General features: G+C 43.8%; 1 protein-coding gene across 1 annotated transcript in view; it reads left to right on the top strand.

The window, feature by feature from the left end:
• LOC116967041 (kinesin-like protein KIF18A) overlaps positions 1–22,598 on the top strand; it is a 59,252-nt gene that overhangs the window by 12,283 nt on the left and 24,371 nt on the right. The window contains exons 7-12 of the mRNA XM_033013491.1: positions 516–692; positions 1,745–1,819; positions 6,421–6,527; positions 16,534–16,696; positions 18,986–19,150; positions 19,719–19,840. Coding sequence (XP_032869382.1) covers positions 516–692; positions 1,745–1,819; positions 6,421–6,527; positions 16,534–16,696; positions 18,986–19,150; positions 19,719–19,840 — 809 coding nt within the window. The remainder of the gene's footprint in view (positions 1–515; positions 693–1,744; positions 1,820–6,420; positions 6,528–16,533; positions 16,697–18,985; positions 19,151–19,718; positions 19,841–22,598) is intronic.

Genomic DNA, 22,598 nt, shown 5'->3' with positions numbered 1-22,598 from the left:
ACTTGTGTTCCTTTAAGAGAGGTGGCCAGAGTTCCGCTGTAAATCAAATACCTGATCCAAATAAAAATTGGCTCAATAATATGTTACAGTCAGTTGCGTGACTTTCTGCATGTTTAGTGGAGGCTACTCCCACAACATGCCTCGCATGCCACAATGGTACTACAGCAATGTAGTTACCTGGGAGAAAGTCTCCTAGCCACCCTTTTGCTGGAGGAAGCCCAATCAATTAAGAACAAAAACCTGAATGTCGGGGTGAAGAGAATGTCAAATTAATCTGACACAATTTAAGTGTTTCAAGCAATCGGGAGTGTTTGAGCATCTGAATCAATAGTGATTAACTTGTTTTATTCTGAGGATAACCCTCGCATCCCATGAGGAAAGATTCAACAAAATATATTATTATTCACAAGGGATCCACCACATTTCACGTGGCTTTCGCAGAATAGTTTGGATTGAAAGTTCTATGGATGTTTCTAATTGTTACTGCTTTCTTTTGTTTTTTTTTACCTGCGCAGGGTAAAAAGTCCCACATCCCTTACCGAGACAGCAAGTTGACACGTCTACTTAAAGACTCGTTGGGGGGAAACTGTCGCACAGTGATGATTGCCACTGTGAGCCCTTCAGCCAGTAGTTACGAAGATACATACAATACCTTAAAGTATGCAAATCGTGCTAAGGATATCAAATCCTCTGTAAGTTATCTCATCATAAAGATAAATGTAAAATTAAGCTCATTTTTTTGTTTTTACCTACTTCCATAAGTAATACATTATCAATGAAAACATAAGAACAGCTGTGTTTTAAAATTTGCATCATGGATGACACAGATGTTGTGGGACAAAGGGCCTGTTCCTGTGTTGTACTGTTCCATGTAATATTCTGCTCCGAAGCACAGATAATGACACAGTGGAGTACTCTTCCCCCTCCAAGAGGACAAGTTGAGCAGCTTCTGGTAGAGCACGGCACCACTCAAATATTTGGCTTAGTGCCAAGGTGCATCCGTGGAAATAAAAGAAAGCAAATAAGAAACAAAAATGAAGCATGAAATTACTTGGGGCATTTCAGTGTTTGAGTTGTGGGAATGGGAAGTATGCTGGTACAGTTGAGACATGCTCGAATGAAGTTAAGGTTGAACTACACTGTAAAGGTCTATTACCTTAACTGTTCACCTGGGGCGTGCGTGATATGCAGTGCACCTGATGTTCCCTGTCTGCAGAGAAAAGAAGAAATTGCCTTAATCCTCGGCTTTGTTATTCATTAACTTACTGAATGCCAAGCAGAATAAGGCGTTCCTTATTTTCAGAGCAGTAATTTGCAGTGAATGAGAAAGTCAATCATAAAATCTAGAATTTACACATGATTTGCGGAACTCATTGTTCTGCAAGAAAATTGAATAACGAACAATCTGACATCTCTTTAGCTGTCCTGCTTTTGAAGACACTTCATACATTTTTCACAAATTGAAAGTAAATGCCAGGAAATATTAATTAATCGCTAAGAGGGGAAGATTGGTAAGTCTATTCAGAAAACCTTCCTGGTGTTACTTAATCCATTGTGTATTGGGAGCGCAGTTTACTTTTCTGCTTAAATTAGATTCTTTAATCATGGGCGAGTGGGAGACATAATTATCGGACCTCGCCGTGGATACTTTCCTGTGAAACCTGCATCGTTTCTCATGTCTATTATTAATCATCACTTTTAGGAGGAAGAAGTGATTGTATGTGATCTATTGTTTCTGTTGCAGCTGAAGAGCAATATTGTCAGCTTGGACTGTCATATAAGTAAATATGCAGCCATATGCGAGGAGCTACGGAGAGAGGCAAGTACTTTGCTTTCTTTTAATCATTTTTAAGCTCTAAACTGGACACTTCACTTTGGGCTAAATGGTTCAGAATTTGATTATCAGCAGATTCGTATCCAGAGGTGTCATCAGCAAGACAACAGCTGTACACACCGCATGCCTGTATCTGTTTGCTAGACTTGGTGGACTGTTGACTTGGATTGAAAAGTTGTTAATATAGTTACAGTTTCATCGAGTGCTAATAAATAGTCTGCTCAGTAATATTGTAGGATACCCCATTTAGAAATAGTATATTTTCAGCAAAATATAAATAATAATAATAATAATAAATTTTATTTATGGGCGTCTTTCAAGAGTCTCAAGGACACCTTACAAAAATTTAGCAGGTAGAGGAAAAACATGTAACATGTAACATGAAATAAATAGTAGAGACATGACTAGTACACAAAGTAAAGTCAGAATTCAATACAAAACACAATATGAGGCAATTAATGCACAGATGAAAAGGGAGGGGGACGTGGGGCTAAGGATAGGCAGAGGTGAATAGATGGGTCTTGAGGCGGGACTGGAAGATGGTGAGGGACACAGAATTGCGGATCAGTTGTCACCAATTTTATTTTTTGTATATAAATGAGTGACATAAAAATTCTCCATCTGGACTTTCAGGATATCTTTGATTCTCTACATTTGGCAGTACAAGAAATAGGAGAACAAGACGATATATTAGTGAAAGGTTTTAACTATCTGTAAATGTGAATTGTTTTTTCATAGAAAAGGCATGTCTGAGGGATGTGGTGCTACAAATGTGTGACAATGATAGACTGACACAAATAGCTGGAGTAACTCAGCGGGACAGGCGGCATCTCTGGAGAGAAGGAATGGGTGATGTTTCAGGTCGAGACCCGTCTTCAGACTGGTTCTTCAGGCCAATCTGACGAAGGGTCTTGACCCGCAACATCACCCATTCCTTCTCTCCAGAGATGCTGACTGTCCTGCTGAATTACTCCAGCTTTTTGTGTCTATCTTTGGTTTATACCAGCGTCTACAATTCCTTCCTACACATGACTAATAGAGTTTGATTGAGCAAATGTGGAGAAAATGTTTCTTGTTGTTGGGGAAGACCAATACCAGATATCATGCATGTAAAGCAATAGATTTAACACAGAAGCAAGAAAGATATCTTTACCCAGAGAGTGCTGGTGATGTGGAACTTTTTCTCACATGGAGAGCTTAAGGCAACTGAGATAGAGGACTTTAAGGAAAACTGGATAATTGTACGAAGGAGCGAGAAGACAATAGAGATTATGCTGCTATAATTAAGGAGAGACAGGAGTAGGCTCGTAAAGCATAAACCTGTTGTTCACAATGGCTTGTAATATGCTACAGACTTGTTCCAATTTGAGAGCCAGTTATCAATTTTACCTTTACCAGTCCCACCAAATTGTGATTAATCTCATGGCAATAGTCTACTGTCCCTGAGGAGATAAAGTGAGCTGTCTCAATGCCTGTCACCCAGTGGCTCTAACATGTATGGAAGTGCTTTAAAAGAATGGTAAGTGCTCACATCTGCGTCGTCTTCCCGTCAATTTACACGTCTTGTATTTGGCTTATGGGGATAAATAGACTTACGGAGGACACCTCCTCTCTTACACTAGATTCAACTCTGGATCACCTTGATAATAAGAACACCTACATCAGCATGCTATTCATTGAATACAGTTCAGCATTCAACAGCGTAATACTAAATAACCTCACCCCTAAACCTGTGGACCTTGCTCTTGAGCCTCCATCTGCGACTGTAGATATATGGCACAAGCTGCCAGCGAAGGTAGTTGAGGCAGGGACTATCCCAACATTTAAGAAACAGTTGGACAGGTACATGGATAGGATGTGTTTGGAGGGATATGGGCCAAACGTGGGCGGATGGGACTAGTGTAGCTGGGACATGTTGGCTGGTGTGGGCAAGTTGGGCTGAAGGGCCTGTTTCCCAACTATATCACTCAATGACTCTATAACTAGCTTCTGGAGTTCATGGCGAGCAGACTGCAGTCAGTAAAATTGGTCATAACATTTCATCCACCCTGCTGTGTATGCCAATATGTTGATATGACTAACTCAAAGGCTCATACGGGCACACACTGTACTTCTGCAATTGCATTATGTAATTAAACGTTATCTGCAGCAACCCATTGCCTGGAAGTCCTTGAGCTGAACATGTTATCAGTGGATGTGAGCTTGGTTGGAGGCAGGGTTGCCTGTTATCCCAGAGATCAGTATTAGGATTGTTGCTATTTCAATCATTCAGAAATGAGCTGGACGTTGATGTTGAGTGATGTGCATGTATATGTAGAGGATGCAAGACCCTTGTGAGGATAGGGGATGTTAAACTGGTACCATCAAACCTTTTGTGTATTGGGAGATGGGGCATGACTTAAAAAGGTGCAGTGTTATGTATTCGGGTTTGCCCAATGTTAAATATACATCCACCTTAAATACAATGAAAGGAAAAGGACCAGCTGTCATCATCTCTATAGATTCTTGATAAATGCTGTGAATCTATAACTGAAACTTAGAAAGGATTTGGTTGTATTCACCTCACAACAAAGCATACCATTAGGCTTGTTACCTTATGTCCATGATCTGAATGATGTAACTGTGCATATTTTCCCTTAACCGCACACTTCACACTTCTTTAGCTTCAAATTTCCTCACACCTCTCTTTTGTTAACCAATCAGCCACACCTCTTCACCCCCCCCCCCCCACCCACCCACCTGCCAAACCACCTCTACAAGTCCTGTCCTGTCATCAAATAGAAAATTCGCTTGCTCAATAGTCAAGCCTGGAAAATAGTTATTTGTCAATATCGGTGTAAAGTACAATTTCCATATCACAGTTGATTGTAGTTTTGAAGGAAAGTTATGTCGGATCTTTACGTGTAGGAAGGAACTGCAGATGCTGGTTTAAACCAAAGAAGGTCACAAAGCTGGAGTAACTCTGGGTCAGACAGCATCTCTGGAGAAAAGGAATAGGTGAAGTTTCAGGTAGAGACCCTTCTTCAGTCTGAAAAAAAGGAATAGGTGACGTTTCAGGTAGAGACCCTTCTTCAGTCTGAAGACCCGTTGAGTTACTCCAGCTTTGTGTGTCTATCTTCATGTCAAACCTTTACCTGTATGTAGAAGATTACAATGCCCTCTGACTATCTGATGAGCATTGGGCGTTCCCTAAAGCAAGGTTAATTCAGATTATTTTTTCTCAGTTCCTCTGTCTGCTGTAAAGTTGTTCCTTCCCGTTGTGTGGCATTTTTCTCTCTTCATTAGCCATTGGGCACTCTCACTGCAACATCCTGCCAGGAAATGTCTTCATTCACATTTCTGTACTTGTAGATTTTGAAGAGCTGTGTAAAGGGTCTGTCCCACTTTCACGACCTAATTCACGACCTTTTTTACTCGTGGACATTTTTCACCATGCTAGAAAAACGCCCCGAACTACTTGATGCCACGAGTACCTACGACTAACATCACCGCCTGCTACGACCTACCTATGACCTTGTGACGACCATGCTGCAAGTATGAGTCAAGGGCAAACTCGGCAGAGGTCGTGAATTAGGTTGTGAAAGTGGGACAGGCCCTTTAGTTTTTTTTGTGCGTGTTTATGGTGACCAGGTCTAATGAGTAGTTGCACTCTTCTTGATATCCTTTTGTTCTGGTTGCAATGTTTTTTTGTAGTCGTCCAACTTTCTCAATGCAAGCACTAATTTACAGATGAAGTCGGCAGACTTTATACTGCTATTCCTTAGCTTGCAAAGAGCAGCATGTTGCTTAGACTTATGGACCTTTCTAAGTGTCATGATCTGGTTTGAATTTGGTATTTAAAACTGGGTCATATTTGAAGATTTTTTTTTTAGCTGCTTGTTGCTATCTCCCCATCTGGAAAAGATATGTAAAACTCTGTTCAATTTAACCTTTGAACAAGATGAATAGGTGGAATTAAGTTTCAGGCTTTAGGCTCTTCTATGGGAGGTGTGTTTCCTCTGTTAAGTTAAAGGTGAAATCATAAATGTTCTGACAAACTAAAGTATTGAAGATTAGAAATGATTACTCTGTAAAGAGATTGTAATAATGAATCTGCACTTAAACAAGGTTTCATTTTGTGAGCAAATTCACTTGAGAGTTAAGGCTGTGGATGTGATCCCTTCATTCCCCAAAACTGCATGTAATGCATCTCAGTTGAACTGTCATTACCAAATGAACAATAATCTCTACTATCAAGAAAATGGTTTCTGTGATTTTTTTTCATAGTATTGTTGGATCAAACAGATCTTTCCTTCCTTGATAATATCAGCATTAAAATTGAGCCCAGCTATCAAGCTCAAACTAGATGTTCTGCTCCTCTGCACTGCTGTCATTTATTATATCCTTTTTTCAGATGAGAAACCTCAGTTGTTGGGTGTGCCCGAGGGAAGGGGAGAGGGAGCGATTGTGTGGTTGCCCTCTGTGGAATTTTGTTCAGATCATAGCCTGCAGCTCCTGGGCAGTAACAAATTCCTGTGTGATTAGCCACAACCAAACCGAGTTAAATGGACAGTGACTGACTCTTTTGGAATCTTATTTATCCACAGGTCACCCAACTGAAAGACAAGCTGAAAGCTTATGAAGAAGGGAAGTGTGCCATTACCAGGAGTGGTCCAAGTACAGTCCAAACCGTGCTAGCCAGTCAACAGCAGGGGTAGGATACCTGGTTTTACTCAAATTTGATCAAGTAAAGACATTGCTTTTAAAGATAGTTTCAGATTGCAAAAGCTGGCTAAGTATTACATAAAAACATAGAAAATAGGTGCAGGAGGAGGCCATTCGGCCCTTCGAGCCAGCACCGCCATTCATTGTGATCATGGCTGATCGTCCCCCATCAATAACACGTGCCTGCCTTCTCCCCATATCCCTTGACCCCACTAGTCCCTAGAGCTCTATCTAACTCTCTTAAATCCATCCAGTGATTTGGCCTCCACTGCCCTCTGTGGCAGGGAATTCCACAAATTCACAACTCTCTGGGTGAAAACGTTTTTTCTCACCTCAGTCTTAAATGGCCTCCCCTTTATTCTAAGACTGTGGCCCCTGGTTCTGGACTCGTCCAACATTGGGAACATTTAATGCATTTCGTTGTCTCTGTACTGTACACTGACAATGACAATTAAAATTGAATCTAAAAAAAAAAAAATCTAAATTTTTCCTGCATCTTAGCTTGTCCAGTCCTTTTATAATGTTATATGTTACTATAAGAACCCGCTCATCCTTCTGAACTCCAGTGAATACAAGCCTAGTCTTTTCAATCTTTCCTCATATGTCAGTCCCGTCATTCCAGGGATCAATCTCGTGAACCTACGCTGCACAACCTCAATCACAAGGATGTCCTTCCACAAATTAGGAGACCAAAACTGTACACAATACTCCAGATGTGGTCTTACCAGAGCCCTATCCAACTGCAGAAGAACCTCTCTACTCCTATACTGAAATCCTCTTGTTATGAAGGCCAACATTCCATTAGTTTTCTTCACTGCCTGCTGTACCTGCACGCCAACTTTCAGTGACCGGTGTGCAAGGGCACCCAGGTCTCACTGTGCCTCCCCCTTACCTAACCTAACCCCATTGAGATAATAATCTGCCCCCTTGTTTTTGCCACCAAAGTGGATAACCTCACATTTATCTATATTATACTGCATCTGCCGCACATCTGCCCACTCACACAACCTGTCCAGATCACCGTGCAACCTCCTAATATCCTCTTCACCGTTCACACTCACCCAGCTTTGTGTCATCTGCTAACTTGCTAGTGTTGCTCCTAATTCCCTCTTCCAATCATTAATAATAATAATAATAATATCTTTTATTGTCATTGCACGTCAGTGCAACGAGATTTAGTGTGCAGCTCCACTGATGTACAAGAAAGGTAAATAAATACAATACATAAATAAGCAAGCTGAATTGATTGACGTGACCATCTGAGGGAGACTGTCCAAAGGGGGTGGGTGGGGGGGCACTCATTAAGGCCGGTTCAGAGCCGCTATAGCTCTTGAGATAAAACTGTTCCTGAGTCTGGAGGTTCGGGCGTAGAAGGCCTTGTAACGTCTGCCGGAGGGAAGTAGTTGAAACAGACCGTGGCAGGGGTGTGATGAGTCCTTATGGATTCTGAGGGCCTTCCTGAGGCACCGCGTGTGGTAGATGCCCTCCAAGGCTGGTAGCTCTGTCCCGATGATCCGCTGCGCTCTGTTGACTACGCGCTGAAGAGCTCTCCTCTCCGCCTCCGTGCAGCTGAGATACCACACAGAGATGCCATACATTAGTATGCTCTCTGTGGTGCAGCGGTAGAACGTTGTCAGCAGCTGTTGGGGCAGACCAGTCTTTTTTAATGTCCTCAGGAAGAACAGTCGTTGCTGTGCCTTCTTGACCAGCGCGGCGGTGTTTGTGGACCATGTGAAGTCTTCTGAAATGTGAGTGCCCAGAAACTTAAAGCTGGACACTCTCTCCACACTTTCCCCGTAAATGGAGATTGGGGCGTATTCTCCAGAATGGGACCTCCTGAGATGAATAATCAGCTCCTTGGTCTTGGAGGTGTTTAGTGCCAAGTTGTTATTGGCGCACCAGTCCGCCAGGTTCTGCACCTCCGCTCTGTAGTTTGTTTCATCACCGTTGGTGATCAGCCCAATCACTGTTGTGTCGTCTGCAAACTTCACGATGGTGTTGGTGTCGAATACAGGGACACAGTCGTGAGTGAAGAGGGAGTAGAGCATGGGGCTTAGTACACAACCCTATGGTGTGCCGGTGCTCAGGGTGATGGTGGAGGACAGGTGCGGGCCCAGTCTCACTGCCTGCGGTCGCTCCGAGAGAAAGTTCAGGATCCAAGCGCATATCGGTGAGCTGAGGCCTAGCTGGTGGAGTTTGGTGGTGAGCTTGGTGGGGATGACCGTATTGAATGCAGAGCTATAGTCAATGAAGAGCATCCTCACATACGTGCCCTGTTTGTCCAGGTGAGTCAGGACAGTGTGAAGGGCCAGAGAGATGGCATCCTCTGTCGATCTATTTGCCCTGTATGCAAATTGATGGGAGTCCAGTGAGGCAGGGATGCTGGATTTAATATGGGAAAGGACCAGTCTTTCGAAGCACTTCATAGGGATTGGAGTCAGGGCAACCGGACGGTAGTCTTTGAGGTTGGTGATTTTGGACTTTTTCGGCACCGGCACTATGGTGGCTGTTTTCAGGCACTTGGGGACCGTTGCCAGAGATAGAGATCGATTGAAGATTCTCGTGAATACCTCCGCCAGCTGTCCAGCACAGTCCTTTAACACTCTTCCCTGGACAATAATATATAGTAAACAGATGCAGCCTCAACACCGAGCCTTGCGGTATTCCACTTGCCACTGCCTGCCATTCTGAAAAGGACCCATTCACTCCTACTCTTTGCTTCCTGTCTGCCAACCAATTTTCTATCCACGTCAATACCCTACCCCCAATACCATGTGCTCTAATTTTAGTCACTGGGAGAATGTATACAAATAAAAATATATATAAATAAAACTGTCATTTATCTGGGACCTTCCATGACCTAGGGTCCACTGACACCCCCACCAGCAACAAAAGCAAGTTCCCCAAAGCAGTAAGTGTCGATGGCCAAATAATATATATATTTTTTAAAGTTGCAGAGGGGGTAAATCTTGAAATAGAATACCTATGATAGGATCTGCTAGGGCAACTTTTGCATCCAACATGAAAAGGCAGGGCAAATTGTTCTCATCCATAGACAGGACCTCTGATGATAAGGTACTCCTTTGATGCTGTACTGGTGTCAACCTGGATTTTGTGTTTAAGGTTCTGGAATGGGCTTGAGCCCTCAAACCTCCCATCTCAGCAGCAACCCCTACCCAGCGGATAAAAATGCAGAACTCACCATCAGTTCACTGTTAAGTGAAAGATTGATGTGCAGTAGTTTCCAAAATCCAACACTTGTGCATACAGACATGTATGTGGTTCTCCAGAACATTTGTTGAGTTCATTTTCCATGTGTGCACATGAAGGAAGGGTGAGGCAAAGCTTCAAACATGCTGACGAAGCAAATACAGAACATTCTTCAGTCAGTTCACTGTCATTAACCAGCTTGCATTCACTGCAGTGTGATGTATTGTTAGTAAGTTGGTCATTAGCTGAAATCCATTCATAATTATCAACAGTGACAGTTTTGTGATGGTTCTGCAAATGGGAGAAGTAACGAGAGATTTATGCACAATTAAATTTTTAGTTTGCATATTTCTGCTTCGTAAGAAAATAGTTAATTGTACAAACGACTGTCTGCAGTGAGGATTTGCCTTTCTGCTGCCTCCGACAAATCTCTGACCTCATGTAGACGGGGAGAAAAAGGATGTTCTCCTGTGGAGAAACCTATTAATCATGAGACAGCAGCCTATAAAAAGCGATTGGAAATTTCAATGAACATTTCAAGTTTCCTTTAAAATGCAGAATGTTTCATTTGTGCTTTGGAACCAAAGAATAAAAGGGTGTATTTGACCAATTTTTGTTTTGTGGGGGGAAAAAAACATGATGAGGTATTTTGTGACAGTACAGAGCACTGATCATAAATACAAATGCATAAAGTAAGAGCAGGCAGAGGCCACTCATCCCTCAAGTCTACACAATTGTTTAATAAGTCAATAGATTTAATAAGACAATGGTAACCTCACTCGGCATTTCCATTTGTCCATGGTAACCTATCACCCCTTGTTTATTAACTGTACCTGTTAATCAATCAAGACAAGTTGAGCTTTCACTGAGAAGTGATTTGAAAGGAGTGTTCAGGACCGGCCAATTAATGGGGGGCTGTTTTAATGTCAGAATGGAGATGAAGTAGAGGTTGCAGATGTGAGAGAAACCAGGGGGATACGGGGAAAACCCTAATTGCAGCGAGCAGTTCGGAACTGGAATTTGCTCCCCATGGGACCGCTGCAAATAGAATCAATCAGGACTTTCAAAGAAGTTGAGTAGGCATTGGAGAGAGAATTTTCAAAGTGACAGGAAGGAGCTGGAGAATGGGTCTGGAGGGATTGCTCGATCCTAAGCTTTAGCAAAGACTTGAGAGGTCAAAGAGCCTTCTATGCTGTCCCAGTTCAATAATTCAATGCTCTGAACATCTTCTGAACCCAATGCATATATCTATCAATTAGGTAGACACAAAATGCTGGATTAACCCAGCAGGTCATGCAGCATCACACATTCTTATCAATTTCTTATTTCTGAGTGTATATTTTGCCTCAGTGGATTTCTTCATGCGTGTCAGAAATTTATATTTTTGAGCAAATAAATTTAAATTGACATATTATTTCTATCCAAGTAAAATAAATTATAGTTTAAGACTTGTGTAAAACTGTTCGGCAAATAAATCCTAACTAAATTTACAAATGACATAAAGGAGTTTGATAATCAATGAGGAGAATAGTAATCTGGTGGTCCATGCAGTCATAATGAACATTGATGCAGAGAAGTGGAAAGTGCTTTCTCTGCCAGAAGGTGTGAGGAGAGCTGCATGGACAATTAATGCCATTGATGCTTTGTGAATGAATAAATTAAATTCCAGCCCCCATACTTTAGGAAGGATGTGGAAGCCTGAGAGGGGATGCAGCAAAGACCAACAGAAAGGTTCTGAAGATGTTATTCCCCTTTGAGCATAGACGGTGTATAAATCTGATAGAGGGGTCCAAGATCTCATTGAATCGTAAGGTTTACAACACGGAAACAGGCCCTCCAGCTCGCCATGCGTGCCGAGAATTCAGGGAAGACGATAATTGATGGCCTTTTCTCTATTAGCTGAAGCATAGTCGATAAGAGCAGGAAGGTTACGCTAGAACTGCATTAAGCAGCAGGGAGGCCCCAGCTCGAGGACTGCAGGCAGGTCTGTTCAGGAAGGATGTGGGAGCAGTAGAGGGGATTTGAGGATTTACCAAGAGAATTTCAACCATGAAGGATGATTACCCAAACCGGGTGTTTATTGGATTGAACGAGGGAAATTGAAGAGATATATAACACCACAAGCCCTAAAGTGAAGGGACGAAGGCATTTCCCTTTGAGGCATGTAGCTGGATGCATAAATTTAATACAGATGGTAGAAGGTCTAGAGTGTGTGGAGAGGAAGGTGGGGTGGTAAGGGTCTGGAACGCATTGCTGAAGGGGGTAATGAAACTTTCATACCATTTTAATGTACTGTATATGGCTTTGCCATAACCTGCAAAGCTGTGGAGGAGGGAGTGGACATTGATATTGGCTAACTCTGCAGCAGGACCAGATCAGATGCTATGTATCAAACCGAGAATAAAGAGTAGTCGTCTGTCCTATCCACGCTCTCCTTCTACACTGCTCCTCTCAACGTAATCTGACTGGGGACATTTCAGGACTCAATATTATGCCCCTCCTATTGCCAGTATCACCAACTCTCATCTCACTGTTTGCTTTGCTGTATTAATCAGGCATGAGATTTCTCCGCGGATTTTGAAATTTGGTTTTTTTAAAAATCTGTCTAAATCTCCGCTTATAAATTACTTTCCGCGACACAGTGAGCCCCAGCGCCGATGGTTGAGTGCGTGGAAATCCGCGGAGTTGATTTTAGCGGAAAGCGTGTACGCGGGTGTGGGCCGACCATCTTTACATGCAAATCTCTACGGCCAGCGCTCAGCTCCGCACATGTAGAGTAGCGGTTTTCCTCTGTCCCCCATGCCTACAGTACCGGGGTTGGGGCGGAGAGCACAGTCTTACGTACACTTACACAACGCTCACACTGCATTCAAGAATCTATGGCATAGACACTACAATGTTCTTTCTTACCTGATTCAATGTGTTATTGTAAGGTAAAATGTGTTATTGTGAGGTATAATTAAAAATAATTACAGTATAAATTAAGGGTAAACGAGTAGGGACATTTTAAGGTATAATCATCAAAAATTCCCTGTGTAAAGGATACTTCTCTCTAAACAAGCAAGGAACAGGTATGTTACGAGTAGGTGTAGGTGTAATATTTTCAATATGACAAGTGTAAACAAGCAAGGAGTTGGAAGGTAGACAAAATTGCTGGAGAAATTCAGCGGGTGAGGCAGCATCTATGGAGCAAAGGTATAGATGACCTTTCTGGTCGAGACCCTTCTTCAGAAGCAAAGAGTTAGCGTCATTTTACGGTATGATTATCACATATTTTCTGTGTAAATTAAGAAGTGACAAGCAAGTAAAATGTGTTATTTTAGGTATAATTTTAAAAATTACAGTGTAAATTTAGGGTAAACGGGCAAGAAAACAGTGCCCTTTCAAGGTACAATTATCAAAAATGTTCTGCATAAAGGGGAAATGTTCAGTTTTTTCCTGTCTATGCCTGATTAATGTTCTCATGTAATCCTTCCAAATCCAACCGTCCATTTCATTCTTTCTTGCTCCATTATGACAAAATATTTCCAGTTTGGTTAAAGTTCATTGACCCAGAACATGCATAATATTTTGATCAATTTGTTCTCTACCACCATGTTCTTCAATACCTACAGAATTTTCCTTCTGCATTATTTGTTGCTTTTCAGTCTGATAGTATGAGCTACATTTGGGTTTCTCTGTTTAATCCTGGCAGTACTTCTGTAAAACCATAGCTGCTTAGCGAAATGCTAGTCTTGCGCAGTCAGTGCCAATCCCAATATAACTTTCCTGGATTCCGTTCAGTGGACGTGGCTGGATGCCAGGCTGCTTCAGTCAGTAGGTCTGCACTGGGATTTCTCTGGAGGTGGCAAGCCAACATCCCACCAGTAGCCAATGTAAAGCCAGCTAGAGACAGGAGATTAATATTGTTGCCAGTCGGAATAGCTCTGCAGGACACGATGTGTTTAACTACTGGACCACAGAGGGAGAGTTATGAGGAAATTACTCCTGTGTTCTGTCTATGGCAGTCTGCAGCTCCTGGTTGTTTGCCATTTTAATTCCTCTTCCCGTTCCCAACCTTGCCACTTCACACTGACCACTTCCCCTCTACTCCTTCAGTCCATACAAACAAACTTGACCCAAAACGTTGACTGGCCATTTCTGTCTGCAGATACTGTTTGACCCACTGAATTTTTCCAGTAGATTGTCTTTTTGCACCAGATTCCAGCATCTGCATTCTCTTGCACCTCTGTAATTTATGGGTTTTGTATGTTTCTAGCAATGCTTATTGTCCAACCCCAAGAGCCCTAACTTGAAGAGACAGTTAAGAGTTGACCATATTGTTGGGACAGGGTGACGTACAGGTTGGATTTGAGGCGGCCAGCAGAGTTCCTTCCCTGAACGGCATTTGTCGGCCAGATGCGGTTTTACAGCAATCTGGTGGTTTTGTGGTTACTGAGATGTCTTTACTTTTAAGTTCCAAATTGATTTAATTGCTTGAATTTGTGCCTCAGAATCAATGGTCCATATCTCTGGCTGCAAGTTCAATAACTTAACCACTAGCCTACTGTATTCTTTCTTGCTACTTGAGGCATATAATGGCAGTCATGACAATGGGGAATAATAAATTCTTTCCAAGCTGATGTAAAATGAGATCCCATGAAAGTCTTGAATGCTTTAGTACTTGTGTAGAAATGAGCCTAATGTTTTCGACTACAGTCAAACCAAATAGGAGGTTGCACCCTTTCTCTCTGGCTGAATACAGTGGTTTGACTGGAATGTGTGGTTCCTAGGAAATGGGCGCATTCGTACTCTTTGAAGACAATGACTAGTTGGATGGCATTTTGAGCCTGGGGAAAAGTTATTAGGCTGAGCTTCTGTTGTGAGTTACATAGAAAGATGCTCCTTCAATGTGATCTGTCATTCAAGCTTGTGAATGCTCGCTTCCCCTGTGTTCTTTGTACTCAGAATTAGAATGTACTTGCTAGTTATGTGTCCAAATAGCTTCAAACATGGCTGAAGGCAGGCAAATGTGAACGCAAATTAAATTTTGCATTCTTATTTGTGCCTGTCAAAAAAGAACTCTCTCCCTTAGTCTTGTTAACAAACATTTAGGTAACTGGAAGGAGCCTGGAACCTGAGATATGTTCCCTCCCATCCCCCCCTTTTTATAAACTGTTTATTTAACAGTGTAAAATGTGGAGGGAAACTATTGAAATTCCAACCAGCTGCTAGGCAGCCTTTGTGGAGACTTGTCACTTTCTTTCTGATACCCAGGGCTGCAATTCAGCGATACAAGGACTGCAGTTTGTGTATTCTGTATTCAGGAGGGCATTTCAGTTCACTTACCTCAGACAGTTAACTCTCCTTGAGTATATCTTTTCATTGCTTAAAAACCCAATAGGGAAAGAGGTATAATCGTGACACGCAATAAGTTAAAGATAGTTTTGGATGAAATAAAAGCTCATGATGCTGCCAAGCAGAGCCACAAGCTCAGGAACTGGGACGCTTCAGAATTCTGCAAGGAAGGACCAAGGCTTGACTAAGAGAAGGCAAAGAAGGATGCAACTATCAGAAAAGCGGGTCTCCACCCCAAACGTCACCTATCCATGTTCTCCAGGATACTGAGTTGGATGATCAGCCATGATCATATTGAATGGCGGTGCAGGCTCGAAGGGCCGAATGGCCTACTCCTGCACCTATTTTCTATGTTCTCCAGAGATGCTGCCTGACCTGCTGAGTTTCTGAGTCCAGCATTTTGTGTCTACCTTCTACGTAAAAGCCAAACCGCAGGATAGACGCTCCCCGATTTACGATGCTTCGACTTGCGATATTTTGACTTTGCGATCGGCAAATGCTCGGCAGCGAGCCGCACGCCACTTCCGGTCTCGTGAACGCAATGTATTACATGCTTTTTCGACTTGCGATATTTTCGATTTGCGATGGGTTTATCGGAACGTGACCACATCGTAGGTCGAGGAGCAGCTGTAGCTTGTGCAGACAAGTAAAACGTCAACAAACGTTAATATTAATGTCTAAGAAAGAACTGCAGATGCTGGAAAAATCGGAGGTAGACAAAAACTCTGAAGAAACTCAGCGGGTGAGGCAGCATCTATGGAGCGAAGGAATAGATGGAAGATGAATAGAAGGCATAGATCCTTCACTCCATAGATGCTGCCTCACCCGCTGAGTTTCTCCAGCGTTTTTGTCTATCTTTTATATTAATGTCGATACCTTGCACACTGTGATCGTGAAAAATTATATAGATGAAAAACAAAAGCTCAGACGAATAAAACAAATAATTTATGATCCTTACCAAAAACAGTTGTTAAATCTTACAGAAAATAGTGTAGGTCCAGTGTGAATTTGGACCCGAAACGTCGCCTGTCCATCCCCTCCGCAGGTGCTGTCTGATTTGTTGAGTTTGTCCAGCAGTTTGTTTTTTGCTCATGATTCTTGTATCTCTGTGAAAGAAGTCATTAAATTCCAGGATCTGATGACCTCCATCCCAAGGACTTTGTAGGATGGGGATAGTGAATGCACCCTTGAATATTTTAAGATGCTAAACATTGATCTCGTCTAACAAATTGCTAAATATGTTGCTCTGAGCCTTCTTACCTGGATCAAAGAGCCCATGATAAAGCAATGACACCCTTTTCCAATGTCGTTAAATTTTATATTGGAGACTGCAAGGCCAAAAGTTCATCGACTGCACAACTCCTTTCATTAGAAAAATTTAGTTACGATGAAATGTTCATTAATATGAAAAGATTGTTTCAAGCAATTCCTTATTTTTCTACTTTCAGCTTGGAGAAGTCGTTGCAGGGTGCCTTTGTTAGTCGCCAAGAGATTCAAAGGGACTACTTGGAATTAGAAGCTCATGCTAAAGAAATGGAGCTGAAGGCTTTCTTTCGACTGCGGGACCAAGAACGGATTAAAATACTGTGTACTGAGCAGCAATTGGAACAGGTACGAGCCTTCACTTTAAACTGGCACAGCTGTGTTTGCAGGCAAGGCCTGGCCAGTGGGTGTTTAAGTTAATAGTTTTTGAGGATCCATTTTGTGGGGAGATAAACATGAAGCTTCATATTCAAGGGTAATCTGAATGGAAAATATTGAAAATATTTTTCAAATTCATAGTTTTGTAATGATTAAGAATAGTCAAAACTATATAAACCCACTGCCACTGTGGGATTCCTGCCTACAAACCTCTCCCTTCACATTTTTGTCATGCTTGTCGATGATATTTGATTGTAATTTCCAGGTACTGTATCTCCCTGTAATGCTAACGATCCTGTTTGTCATGCAGCAGTTGGGTGTCCGTGTCCCTCTCAGCTCTTCAAAATGTTGCTGCAGTGAAACCTCCTTTCTTTCTTCTGAACTTCAGTAGATATAGGTCTAACATAGGCCTGACATACCCAATAAACGTGCTAGCCCCTTTGTGCCTGCATTTGACTCGTATTTCTCTAAATCCTTCCTATCCATATCTGTCATACATCGTAGCCACAGGCTCTTCACTGACCAACATGCCCCCATCTACACTAGTCTTACTTGCTTGTGTTTGGCTCGTATCCCTAAAACCCAACCTATCCATGTAAACGTTTCTTAAACATTGCGATAGTACCTGCCATTTCACTTAAATCATTGGACGAGATTAAATCCTACAGTGGGCTGCTATTGTGCTTTTGGAGAGAGGCACTGAAGGGGAAGCAGAACAGTGTCTCCAGGGGAAGTGGAGACCATGGGATCAACACTGTCCTTCAGGCCAAGCCGGTTTGACAATTTATTTAAGAAAATAAAACAAACAAAATATCAAATTATTTTCTGTGAAGATATCTGTGATAATTGCACTTCAGAGATATAATATACAGTTAATCCAAAAGAGCTCATGTACTAATAGATACATTCATCCAAACGTTACAGCTCCAGCTGGTGAACTACTAGGAGCAGCTGCTGGAAATATGTCAGAACTAATAAATAAGAAATAAGTAAAAGGCAGACAAATAGCCATTAAAAAAGTATTTATCTTTTTCAAATTACGCTGTTGCATATGCTGCCTGAGCCCTGTTCATATCGGGATAAGGAACCTGTGTTTTAGTTGCCTTGCCTGCAGGAACATGACCAAAGGTCGCCAAGAGGGTAAAACAGGCTGCATGCGTCTCATGGGCATGGTAAATGCATAGGTGGGAAGATGCAGGGAAACAAGCAGCAATGACTCTCCCATTAATCATTTAAAAGAACAAGAGTTATGGTCGCCCACTTTTGCACAGTCATAGTAAGAATGTGTGTTTCCCTCCAAAAATCCATGGACTTTGATATGTTTCACAGGCCAGATTAGTACTGACTAAATCCTACAGTCAGTGGTGCTACCTTTGAAATGGAGTTGTGATCTGCAGTTCCACTAACTCGTGTAGACAAAACAAACTTAGCCACTTTTCTCAAAGAATAAAACCACAATTCCTTAAACTGAGTCGCAGGCAGATGGGGATGAAGAAGGCTTTTGGCACGCTGACCTTCACTAGTCAGGGAATTGAACATAGATGTTTGGACATGAGATTTGAGTTGTACAAGATATTGGTGAGATATTTGGAGTATTATATTCAGTTTTGGTCGAAAGATGCCATGATGTTGGAAAGGGTACAGAAGATTTACAAGGATCTTGCCAGGACGATAGGGCCAGAGCTATAGGATGAGGCTGGACAGGCCTAGGACTTTATTCCTTTGAGCGCAGTAGGCTACAGACAATAGGTGCAGGAGTAGGCCATCTGGCCCTTCAAGCAAACACCGCCATTCAATGTGATCATGGCTGATCATCCCCAATCAGTACTCTGTTCCTGCCTACCCCCCCCCCCCCCATATCCCCTGACTCCGCTATCTTCAAGAGCTCTATCCAGCTCTCTCTTGAAATCGCTATGGGGCAATCTTATTGAGATGTATCAAATCATGAGGGGCATAGATAGGGTGATGCAGGCTTTTTTCCAGGATATGGAAATTAAGAGCTGGAAGTTTATGGACAGAGGTGCAAGATTTTATTGGAATCTGAGGGGCAATTCTTTTACACAGAGAACACCCACTTTCACAGTAGTGTGTAACGTTTTGGGTCGAGACTCTTCAGACAATAAAGGGTCTGCTTTCATAGCTCCAGAAAATGCAGTGCCTTTGGTTTGTCTCCATTCTGGTGATGGGATAAAGAATGCAACGTAACCGTGTGATGCATGAATCGATTTACAGTCATTAATTACACTCCTAATCGGGCAGGCTTCCTGTAAGTTTGAACGCAGCCAGGCTTCGTCCAGTCGGCGCCATGAACATCTCCTGGAGAAAATGCGGCAAAATGAAGAGAGACTGAAGGAGAATGGACGTCTCATATCCCAGCTGGGAACTAAAGTTGGTTCTGATGGTAAAACCACAATGTTCCCTCAGGTAAGGAAGGGATGAACTTCTGGAATGCATGTCATCCTTCTGGGCATAATGTCTGAGTGCAACACATTTTAGTAACTCTTTCCTGCTCTCATGAAATGGGATCGGTTTACCTTAAAATAGTTAAAAGTAACATTGGTACCATAGTTACTGGAAAATGTACTACTTTTAAATTGACCAAACCTCTGCAAGCTGTGGGGTCTAAGTCAGAAGGCCATGTATACAACTCCTGTAGGTGAAGACATTTAGACCTTTCAGCCTTCTGTTGAATGAGTTCAGATTTAATCAGTGCGGCTGAAACAAAACCTCATCAAACACATTGAGGTTCGTAACCTCTGCAGTTTCACCAGCCGGCTAATTACAAACATTAACAGCAGCAGCTTCTGGAGAGGATCTTGATCCAAATTCCAGGCGCTCCTGTGTCCCGGAGGGAATGTAGAGAGCACACGCGGGGATGCAACTGGTGGGAAAACTGCTGGATGCTCACAGTGCTGGGGTGAAATGTTACCAACACTATTGTCTCAGTTTGTAAATCCTCTCCTTTTCTCCTAAATTATTTATTGCTGAACAGATCATGAAACTGAGTATGCAGAAGCTTCTATTAGAGGCTGAAGTGAGCAATTGCAAGCAACACAGCAATTCAATGACTCGCCTGCTGACACTGCAAGACCGAGACAGTCAACAGACAGAAAAGTAAGAAGCCGCCCGATGCCTTCTGTTAACCCAGCTTAAGGTTTTGGTTACTGTGGCTGTATCAGCATTTGTCCATGAAGACTGCAGCGTACAAATGCACTTGGCGTTATCCCAGTCCTGTGCAGAGGCGGTTAACCTTGAAACATAATGGGAAGTTAAGCCAGTGAATCGGTCCTAAGTCAAAACAAGGCGACGGGGAAGGAAAGCAGCCTGTCTCTCTGCTTTAATCTGCCGTTGTATGCTTCTGGTTAGGAGCTGGGAACAAGACAGAGCATGCATGTGGGTGCTTCCAAGTCTGATTAATGTACCAAACTCTCACTAGGCCAATTATTTCAGAGCTATAATTTACGCAGGGAAAGGTGTTGAAGTGATTGGTGTGGAAACTGGAATGAGAACAGTCAAACAAGAACCCTGTGATTGTGAAGGACTCTGTACTGTGCTGGGTATGAACAGGGTCCTTTCACCTCACGCAGGGACCTGTGCGGAGTTTAGTTTGCAGATTCAGTGCAGAAACACGCCCTTCGGGTTCCCGAGTTATACATTTATACTAAGCCAATTAACTTACAAACCTGTACATCTTTGAAGTGTGGGAGGAAACCGAAGATCTCGGAGAAAACTCACGTGGGTCACATGGAGAACGTACAAACTCCGTACAGACAGCACCCGTAGTCAGTTTCTGGGTAGAACCCGGGTCTCTGGGGTCTTAAGGCAGCGACTCTGCCGCTGTGCCACCATGCCACCCAGTTAGTTGTTTCACTGGCCCTACATCCTGCCTTTTGCACCAAGGTGACTCCAAAACCGCAATCAGTTGTCAACTTTCACCAAGTTGGCAAACGTTTGAATTGCTGCCTGTTTAGTGGCACATTGATGCATTTTTACATGGATTACGAGCTGATTGTTTCTTAAGTACTCTTAGATAGGTGAATCTCTTTCTGTCAGTGTTAGATAGAAGAAATATGCGGCCATATACTTGTACCAGAGCATTGCTAATTATGGGATCACCGCTCCGAGGTATGACAGATGCCTTGCGCCACTCTGGATCTGAATATTACTGGGTTTGAGGGATTAGTGGTGCATTGTTTACAATAAACTGGTAATAGCTCCGGAAGTGGCGGCGCTGCCCTGGCAGCAGCAGCGCACCTGCAGTCCCGTTTGTTTTTGTTTTTTTGTGTTTTTTGTGTTGTTTTTTTCCGTTTTGGTTAGTCTGGTTTTTAGTTTGTGTTTGGGGGGGGGGGGTTGAAACAGGGCTTGCTGTCTCTCCCTGCGGGGGAATGCGACTTTTTTGTCGTATTCCCCTTCTCTGCCTCCGTCTGCGCTGAGGCCTAATGGCGGAGCTGGCGACCTCGAGGCTCAGGAGTCAGAGCCCGCCAGGACTCGCCCTGAGCACGCTCCCGTGAGGGCGGTCCGGCTCGGGGCTGGAACAGTGCTTCCGTGAGGGGCTGTGACGCTCCCGTGAGGGCGGCCAGCACGAGGGAGGAACGGTGCTCCCGTCGGAGTGGCCGAGCTCGGGGAGGTACGGCGCTCCCAGCCCAAGGGAGGTACGGCGCCCATGTCGGGGCGGCCCAGCCCGAGGGAGGAGCGGCGCCCATGTCGGGGCGGCCCAGCCCGAGGGAGGTACGGCGTCCATGTCGGGGCGGCCCAGCCCGAGGGAGGAGCGGCGCCCATGTCGGGGCGGCCCAGCCCGAGGGAGGAGCGGCGCCCATGTCGGGGCGGCCCAGCCCGAGGGAGGAGCGGCGCCCATGTCGGGGCGGCCCAGCCCGAGGGAGGAGCGGCGCCCATGTCGGGGCGGCCCAGCCCGAGGGAGGAGCGGCGCCCATGTCGGGGCGGCCCAGCCCGAGGGAGGAGCGGCGCCCATGTCGGGGCGGCCTGGCGCGAGGCTGAGACGGTAACGGTACTCACGTGAGGGCGATCCGGCTCGGGGCTGGAACGGTGGTCCGGTGGCTGGGACGGCGTTCTGGCGGCGGTGAACTGAGTCCGGGGTTCGGTCGCGAGCCAGGTCAGCAGGACTGGTGGGCGGCAGCTTCGACCACCCCGGGGCGCGGTGATTGAGCCGCGGGACTGTTTTTAACATCGCCCGGAGGGGTATCGCCTCAGCGCAGAGGGAGAAGAGGGGGGAGGAGACTGCAGACCTAAGACTTTTGCCTCCATCACAGTGAGGAGGTGCTAGATGGACTCACTGTGGTGGATGTTAATATGTGTTTATTGTTGTTTTTTATTGTATTGTATGTATGACTGCAGGCACGAAATTTCGTTCAGACTTCGGTCTGAATGACAATAAAGGCTATCTGTATCTGTATCTGAATGGGGACGTTGTGTGCATGTCCCGGATTAGTTGACCATTAGGTTTGATACTCAATCCAGTAAATGCTAACACCATCCATGGATTTGGGGCCAGACACCAACTACTTCCTATACCTCCCCCATGAACAAGACTACACTTTTGATCGCTGTTCTCACCCAGAGAGCATCATTCCCTGCATGAACTTCCAGGATCTTTGACGTTAATGGCAAGCATGCATCTGAAATGTCACAACCTGATTTTTCTCACTCCAGGTATTGGTTACTCTGGTTTTTGTGAACTCAAATAGACTTCAGTTACTTAGGAAAACCGCAGATGCAGAACATGCAACAGTGCCGAGAGGGATCAAGCCCTGCGGCCCACAATGACTGCCAAGATAAACTAATCTCATCTGCCAAATTTGTATTCAATGTTGACAATACTGCAAGCGATCAGCAGCTTGTGTAGACAGAGCAGACA

The sequence above is a fragment of the Amblyraja radiata genome, chromosome 38 (genome assembly GCF_010909765.2).
Source record: "Amblyraja radiata isolate CabotCenter1 chromosome 38, sAmbRad1.1.pri, whole genome shotgun sequence".
Classification (NCBI taxonomy): domain Eukaryota; kingdom Metazoa; phylum Chordata; class Chondrichthyes; order Rajiformes; family Rajidae; genus Amblyraja; species Amblyraja radiata.
The sequence above is the reverse complement of the archived record's forward strand: the minus strand, read 5'-3'. Positions and strand labels throughout refer to the sequence as shown.